General features: G+C 55.8%; 1 protein-coding gene across 1 annotated transcript; it reads left to right on the forward strand.

Annotated features, from left to right (window-relative positions):
* Positions 1-513: 513 nt before the first annotated feature.
* On the forward strand, positions 514-7,003 carry CPSF4L (cleavage and polyadenylation specific factor 4 like). The gene is made up of 5 exons (XM_026512259.4): positions 514-822; positions 1,356-1,406; positions 3,088-3,240; positions 5,896-5,991; positions 6,886-7,003. Exons 1-5 carry the CDS (start codon positions 720-722, stop codon positions 6,981-6,983), a joined length of 501 nt encoding a protein of 166 aa, XP_026368044.1. The 5' UTR covers positions 514-719; the 3' UTR covers positions 6,984-7,003.
* Positions 7,004-8,312: the final 1,309 nt, after the last annotated feature.

The raw sequence follows: 8,312 nt of genomic DNA on the forward strand, positions 1-8,312 counted from the left end.
GTGGCCTGTGGAATCCTGGCGGGGAGACCGTGGCCTCTGGTTGGTTCCACCCCCAGCCCAAGCTCCAAGCTCGCGGTTGTGTGCGCGTAAACAAAGCGCTATTCATCCGACGATTTCCGATTCCTCTGGATTTCGTTCCTTTTCCCCTCTCCCATGAAGAGCTCACTCAGGGCTTGTCACTCAGGCCAGAAAAGGGGTGTCAGGAGTCCCAGAGGGAGGGGTTGGCTGGGGCCTGATTGGAGGGAAGCACCCCTGCCCCGCCCCCCTCACCCTTTGGCCCCCAAGCTCCTGGGAATCGGAGCACTTGGTTTATGCAACTCTTCACAGAGCTGACCTGTGGCTTTGTCTTCATGTTGAAAGAATGAGCACAGGTCTGGTAATGTCTGCGCATTTGTTGTGTGTATGTCTGAAGACACCAAAGAGATAGCAGTGCGGGGGCCTTTGCTGATTCTTCCCCAGCAGCGTGTATTGTGAGCGGGATGTCCTGTCCTCTGTCCTCTGTGTGGGGGTGCGGGGCCCTGGGGCCTCTGCACCTGCATCAGGTGGGCATGGTGAGACATCTGTGCCTAGAGAGTAGCTCTGCTGTCACCTGGCTGCTGGCCCCCGGAGATGAGGGCCGCAGAGCTGGCCCCTGGCCCCTTAAGGGCCTCCCTTGAGGTATATAGGGCCCACCTGCAGGGGCTTAGACAGGTTTTAGCAGACCCGGCAGGAGATGGAAGATGCAAGAGGTCATTGCTGGGCTGGAGCAGCTCACCTTCACCTTCGAGAAGGATGTAGAGCTGCAGAAGGGCACTGGCCTCCTGCCTTTCCAGGGCATGGACAGTGAGTGAGGACAGGGTGTCAGCCGTCCCTCTGGAGGACCTTGCGCCATGCCCCCTCCCCCCAGTCTTCTCTGGAGGCCTGTCTGCTCAGCTCCGGAGGGGCAGCCCCTTCACTCAGGCTCACCAGGGAGACTGAGTTGGGAGCTTAGTCCCTCCCTTCTTATGGGCTCAGGCCTGGCTTACATCCTCTCCGGGATTCCAGGAAAATGGGGTTGACTTCCAGGAAGCCCGTTTCCCAGACTGGGAAAGCAGAGAGACACGGAAGGTGAATTGTGAGAAGCCAGGAAAGTCCTCTTTGGCCCCCTGAGCTCCCTGGGGCCTTGTGCCCCTCCTCCTGTCTGTTTCAGAGTTGGGGGGCTTAGGTTCTGAGGTCTCGAGGCTGGTGATGGAGGCCAGCATCCAAAGAGCCAGGACTTGGGGCCCCTAGGCCCAAGCCTTGGGAAATTCAGGGTTGGGGGGGCACTTCCTGAGGAGGAAAAGCCCCTCCGGCAGCTGCAGCCTGTCAAGAGGCTACCTTCCTTCTTCCCCTTCTAGAATCGAGCTCAGCTGTGTGCAACTTCTTCGCTAAAGGGCTCTGTGAGAAAGGTGGGTCAGCGGGAGAACCTGGCGGTGAGGGGAGGGGGTGCAGGGGCAGTCTAGACTACGGTGGGTTCTGCTTGGCCTGGAATAGGGTGTCGAATCTGCACCTGGGGAGGGGAGGCTGGAAGGGAGTCAAATTCATCTTATAAGGAGGCAAAGGGCGGGTGGGTGGGTACGTCCCTCAGGAAGTCTTCCCCCTCCCCGTGAAGGATTTCCCTGGCTCAGCAGCACTGATTAGGGTAGCCAGGGCTACCTGGAAGGGGACATTCCCTCCTCTCCGCCTGGCGGGGGGTGCACATGTTTTCAGGGTTTCGGCCTGCGTGTTCCCAGGAGGCCCCGGGCTTCTTGAGTTTCCTCCCAGCCAGGAAAGCGGCACCCTTCTCCCTACCCCCACTTCTCATCCTCTGGATCAGTATGGGATCTGACCATCTGTTCTATGCAGTCTTTATGTCCTAAGCTGTGGCCATTTCTGTCTCTGAAATGCTACCAACAAGAGTGCCCCGTTTCTCCCCCACCCCAACTTGGATCAAGCGATCCCTCCTTCCAAGCCCCTCTCCCCCAGTACTGGAGGCCTGACTCAAACCGGGGGTTCCCGACCTCTGGCTCATGAGCCACGCACAGGCTCTTCCTGTAGAAATACACAGTTGCCCCAAAAGTCTTGCCTTCAATCTGGGGGTTCCCAGGCCCCCTATAGATCCAGGTTAAGTAACCCTGCTAGTGTGAGTTTAGGACCAGTTTTTCGGATCCAAGTGACCCTGTTCTTGGGAAGCCAGGGGGCGCCCAGGCGGGGTGGGGGGGCCGGGGCATTACTGCCATGCACCTCGCACCTCATTTGTCTTGTCAGCCCTGGACGACGGGGTGAGGCTCGCTGCTCACTCGAGGCTCTGTGCAGCCAGGACTGGGACGCCCCCTTGGGTCCTCCCTGCAAAGCAGTGGGCCACAGTGACACCGTCTCGCCAAGAAATACCACTGCTCTGGCGGGAGGTCACACCCAAGCAAGTCACTGGCCCGGGTGAGGGGAGGGCTATTTACAAACAGCCTTCCCAGGTTCCCTCCCATTCTATCAGAGAGTCAGCCAAGCATGGGCTGGTCCTGCTCAGGAACTCAGGAACTGGGGCGTCCTTCCTGCTGATGGCAATACCCCAGTAAGGAGATAACAGAGTTACATAGAACATTTCCACTTCCTTCTAAGTTGTTACAAAGCTGGCTCTTAGGTCAGCACCTTAGGTCTCCGGACTCAGGACACAGAACCTCTTTGGCAGTTTTCCCAAGGCCTGATTTTCACGGGCCCTTCGGGAGCACTGGGTGCCCCGGACTGGAACCACGGCTCTGCTCTCTGGTAGGGGCCCCACCATGAGCCTGGAGGAGAGGGGGTCGTGAGGCACCGGGGAGCTGCCCTGACCCCTGGGGCTCCCCGGGGTTTGAGAAGGGCGAGGACAGGCCAGGCAGAGAGGAGAGTTCGGGCAGAGGTGTGGTTGTGCCAACAGCCGCCTGTTAGGACTACAGCGCGTTCTCCGTGTTCTAGCCTCCGATTCTAGCCTCCACCAGGGGTCAGGTGATGGGATCGAGGGAGGGCAGTGGGGGGTCTGAGCCCCAGCCTCTCCTGGGGAATTCCTTCCAGGGCTGAGCTGGGTCCAGGCTGTCGGCAAGCGGGCGCCCCTCCACCTGGGTTCTCTGGTGTCCCCAGGGAAGCTCTGCCCCTTCCGGCACAACCAGGGGGAGAAGATGGTGGTGTGTAAGCACTGGCTCCGAGGACTGTGTAAGAAGGGCGACCAGTGCAGTTTCTTGCACCAGTATGACGTCACCAGGATGCCCGAGTGCTACTTCTACTCCAAGTTCGGTAATGCCCCTTCCTGGCTCCAGGCCTTGCCCCCGGAGATTGGTAGTGGGGACTGTGAGAGAGGCGGAAGTTTTGAGGGGGGGCACTCAAAGGAGGTTGTGCATGCCTCGGGGGGCAGACCAGGCCTCTCTGAGCCTCGGGGGCCTGCTTCTCCAGCCCCCTAGACACAGGGGAGCTGTACTCTGGGGTCCCTGTGTCACTGCCCCTGCAGGCTCAGGTACACACGGGTCCCTCCGAGGGAAGGAGAGGGTGTGGCTGGAAGCAGAGGCTGACCTTTTCCCACGGCAGTCCTGGCTAATTGCCTACCCGGACTGACTGTCCAGGTGCAAGCCTGGAACGGGCCATCTCTCTGTCCCGGGGTGGGTCCAGGCCAGGGGGCCCCAAACAGCAGGCATTTGGAAGCCACTGTCACGATGCTTGCCCACAGAGCACCTGTGCTGCCGACCTGTATCATTGTCTGCTCTCTTCATTGTCTTGCTATTATTGTCTTATTTTAGAAGGAAACGTTACAACGCTTCTGTAAGTAGAAAACGAGCGTCTCTTATGGGCAGTGCACGGTAACTGTAAACAAGCAGTCATGAGGCTCAAGGCCCTAGCCTCTCAAATTATCTTGTGTGGTCAGGTCTGGACCAGTGTCCTCCTGCCCTCTGGCCTCAGGACCTCCTTTTGTCATCCACAGGGCTGCAGAGGGGGAAGCCACTACCACTTATCACCTCCTTTAAGAGTGGTCTGCGAATGTTTCAAATCTCATAAAATATCTTCCCAATAAAATTCTACAGCTCAGTTCTTTTCAGAGCTGGAAGGAGCCCTAGGGGTTATCTAGTCTGGTGCTTTTCAAACTCTGTTCCAAAAGAATGACCTGGGGGGAGAGAGCTGACCTAGTCTCCAGGGACCTCTCTGACTGAGACAGCTGCAGGGGGTCGCTGTCCCCCATTAGTGCCAATGGCGGGGGGCGGGGGGGGGGCAGTCCCAGGTATGCAGGAGGAAGGGCAAAGCATCCTCAAAGAGCTCCTCTCAGGCCAAAATTCCGTGTCCTGCCCACATGTGTTCTTTGAAGGGAAGGACAAAGTTTATCTGGAGCCTGGCTCCCCTTGGTCACTACCTAAACCTCTTTCATTAAAAAATGCCACTTATTCATTCCTTCAATAAAACTTGGTTTGGTTTTCTTTTGGGACTTGGATATTGTGCTGGGAACAGGTACAGGGATAGGACCAGGTTCCCTTCTGCCCTCAAATATCTCACTGTAAGGGGCATCCATGCAAATCATTGATGGTAGTTCGTAACCTCCGTTACTGCTCTTGGAGTAAATGAATCTCTCTAATATCCTATCAAAGTAATTATCGTTCTTCTTGCACGTAAATTGTTTTATTTAGAACATTATGTTGGGAGGTGTTGGAGCACGAAGGGGCAGCTGAAGGGGGCCAGGGTCTTTGGGCCCTGCCGCTGGCTGTGAAAGGCTGAGTGGAGGGTGCCACCTGCTGGCCATCGGAGGAACGCGGAGACGTGGATCCAGGCCGGGGCAGAAAGGAAGCTTGGCAAAGGTGACTTCCCACCACCTGACCTGTCAAATGCTCAGCAGCCCTGGGAGGGAGGGAGGCGGAATATGTCACTTCCATTCCTCAGGAGGCTGGAGCCCAGAGTCAGCGCTCTGCCAAGGGCTGCAGAGACGATGAGCATGTACATGCGAGGAAGCTGGGTGATTGTGGCCACGGCATTTCCCCTGAGCACTGGTGTTCTCGTTCTCATTCTCGTTCTTGTTCGTGGGAGGTGGTTTAAAACTCTTCTCCAGGTGAAACCTGCTTTGCAGAAGCACAACCTAGAAAATAGATCTCTGGAGCAGTTTGAAAACCAATGGGGGTGAACACTATAAAGTTCCTTTTGATTCTGAGAAGCACCGAGTTGTAGATTTTTAAGGAGGACGAGATTGGAAGCATTCACTACTTCTCTATTCAAATGAGGTGGAAAATGAGCCAAATCTTCCCCATGGCTCCTTCAAAGCCCCTGGGCCCCTAAGAGAAATCTAAGAAGGTTATCACCACAACTCTCAAGTGGTCTGTCCAACAGGGCTGGCTCCTTCAAGGGGACCCGAGTCCTGGTCCAACCCACAGACCGATTACAGCACAGGCGTCGTGAAACTACAGGTGTCCCTCTGTGTCACCTCTGGCCTCATCCCGGTGCCAACTTGGGAGCACTACTCTGCTCTTCTTGGCATTTCCACTAAAAAGGACTGCGCCCTGGTTCTGGAAGCACTGTAGGTCTCGTAGCAATGAAGACGAGAGGGCTTCGATCAGAATGCATCCACGATGTGTCTTCTTGGATCGTTAACTGCTTGCTCTGGGTCTCCCCTCCCCACCTCTCCTCTCGTTCCTTCCTCTCTGGTGGCCTCCAAATGCCTTCAGTTCCAGCCCTTCCTTCTGGATCTCTGGCCCTGCCTCAACTCTTCCAGATGTGTTTATTCTGACCCAAGCCCTGCTTGGCGATTAGTATTGGGATCCAACCCCTTAGACTGCAGGAAGGGTTAGAAAAACCTGTCTTGAAAAAGCAGCTGATGACAGGCAAGTGGCTTCTATGCAAGGGGCAAGGTCAGTCCAGTTTGGGGAGGGTGGAGGTGACAATGAAGCTGAGCCTGCTTTTAAAGAATGCTGGACTTTTCAGGTGACTGTAACAACAAGGAATGTTCCTTTCTCCATGTGAAGCCAGCTTTCAAGACCCGGGACTGTCCTTGGTATGACCAAGGTTTCTGCAAAGATGGTGAGGCCTCAGTGGAAAGGGAGCACTAGGTGATCGGGATGGGCGGCGGGCTGGCAGGGGAAGGAGGCATATTCCTGAGGAGGCCCCGCAGGGCCTTCCCAACAGGAGGTCCTTCCATCGTTTTCCCCCAGGCCCACTCTGTGACATTGTGACATTCAGCCTGGTGTGGCACAGACGGCCTTCTTGCAGGCTTACCTGGGTTCCGATCCCGGTGACTTTGGAGTGCATCAGTTGTGTGACCTTGAACAAATTGAACTCATTGCCTCGCTTATGAAAAGGGGAAACCCCTCCCTCGGAGGGTTACGGAGCTGGTCAGATCTAGGACCCCGCGGGAATCCCTCGGCATAGGGGCTGGCCCACACGACACAGTTCATCTACATTCTCTTCTCTATTTCTCTTACCCACCACCCCCCTCCCGGGGGGTGTGCTGTCACTGAAGCTCGCTCCCCCTGCCCCACTAAGACGCAGGGACCCCCACCGTGGTCCCCGTGCTCTGAGGACCTCGTGCTTTATTTTTCTTTGTCTTCAGGCGCGTCGTTCTGAGGCCTTGGCAGTGTTGGTTTTGGGGGATTTTAGGGGAGGATAAGTAAGCTGTGGGGTTAGCCTTTCCTCAGCTTGTACTTTCTGGAGCTAAATAAAGATGCCACATGACCGTCTACAACCACATCAATCCGCCAAGACGTAGTGTGTTTAGGGACGCTTCCAATGCCATTGTTTGGGAGCTGCCCCGACGTGTTCCGAGGTCGCCTTTCCCCTCTCAGTCACACGGCTAGGAAGCAGGTGCTTTGGGCAGTCTGGAAGGGACAGGGAGATTTACGCACCCTGTGAAGTGGAGAGCCTGTGACTCCCGGTGAGCTTTGTCATGTGTGTTTCTGGCTGTTTTTTGCCCGGCAGGTCCCCTGTGTAAGCACCGCCATGTCCATAAGACAATGTGTGTTAACTACTTAGTGGGCTTCTGCCCCAAGGGCCCCCACTGCCACTTTGCACAGTAAGTATGACCCCTGGATCAGCAACTCCCACCTAGTACGGGGCCCGTGCTCTGGCTTCTAGATCTAGATCCTTCCATACCTTCACTGGCCCAAGGTGGGAAATGAAGTGTCTGGTGAGCATCTGCCCAGTGTTTTCCTTGCTCGCTTACCTTGCACACCCAAACCCCCTCCCCTGCTGGGTGCTGCACTGAACTCTACCCCAGGCTGTTAATGTGCTTTCGTGCTGGGCATGGACATACAGCTCTTCACAGACTGTTCTCGAAATGAGTAGAAACCCTTAATACCCACCCCAACCTTCTGCAGTTCTTCCTCATCCCCTGGCTGGGGTCTGGGCTCCTTCCCCACGGGGTTCAGAAATGGGAAATCTGCAGCAGGTGGACACAGCATGCTAATGAGGCGGGGGCTGGAGCCAGGCTGTAATCGGCTCTCTCTCTGCTTCCCTCAGTCCCAAGATGAAGCTTTTATTCAACTCGAGCTCCTTGAAGGTGAGTGCTGGCAGGAAGGGGGCAGGTATCTGGCTCCCTTTCCTGCACATGCTCCCTGGGGAGCTCTCTCTCTCTCTGGCTCCGCACTGTTGCCCAGCTGCCCCCACTGTCTCATGATCTGCTCCAAGTACCCATCCCGGGAAAAGCACGTGCCACCACCCAAACCCCCTCCAACTCTATAACCTCTGCTTCAGGTAGGACTGCTCAGCTTATCAGACCCCGAGGCTTTCCTTCTCCTCAGCTGGGTAGCCTGTGTGTGTGTGTGTGTGTGTAATCTCTACACCCAACATGGGGTTTGAACTCATGACCCCGAGATTAAGAGCTGCATGTTCTACCAACTGAGCCAACCAGGTGCCCAACGTATGTGGTAATTCAATAAAGAACGAGGGGCCCAGCTCCGGATTTGTGGTCCAAAGGTGTTACTCCGATCTGGGGCTGTCCTGGTTGTGCCCAATCCCTGTGGGAACATAGACTCTTCTTCCTGCTATCAGGCACTAATGAGCACCTCCCCACATCAGGGGTCTGCAAACTTCAGCCCATGGGCCAGATCTGGCCACTGCCTGCTCTTTGTACAGCCTGACACCTAAGAATGACTTTTTAAAAAGATTGTAGGAAAAAAGGCAAACGAAAGAATATATTGTTAACACGGGAACATGAGAATGTCCGTTCTCGAAGTTTTACTGGGCCGAGCTCATTGCTTCCGTATCCTCCAGAGCCGGTCTCAGGCCTAGGCAGCGGGGCCGAGCTGCTGCAACAGAGCCCAGCTGGCCTGCAGAACCAAACATCCTTACTATCTGGTCTTCTACAGAAAGCTTTTGCTAACCCCTGGCCTAGCTGACTGCATGTT

This window comes from Ursus arctos, unplaced genomic scaffold (assembly GCF_023065955.2).
Source record: "Ursus arctos isolate Adak ecotype North America unplaced genomic scaffold, UrsArc2.0 scaffold_24, whole genome shotgun sequence".
NCBI classification, from domain to species: Eukaryota; Metazoa; Chordata; class Mammalia; order Carnivora; family Ursidae; genus Ursus; species Ursus arctos.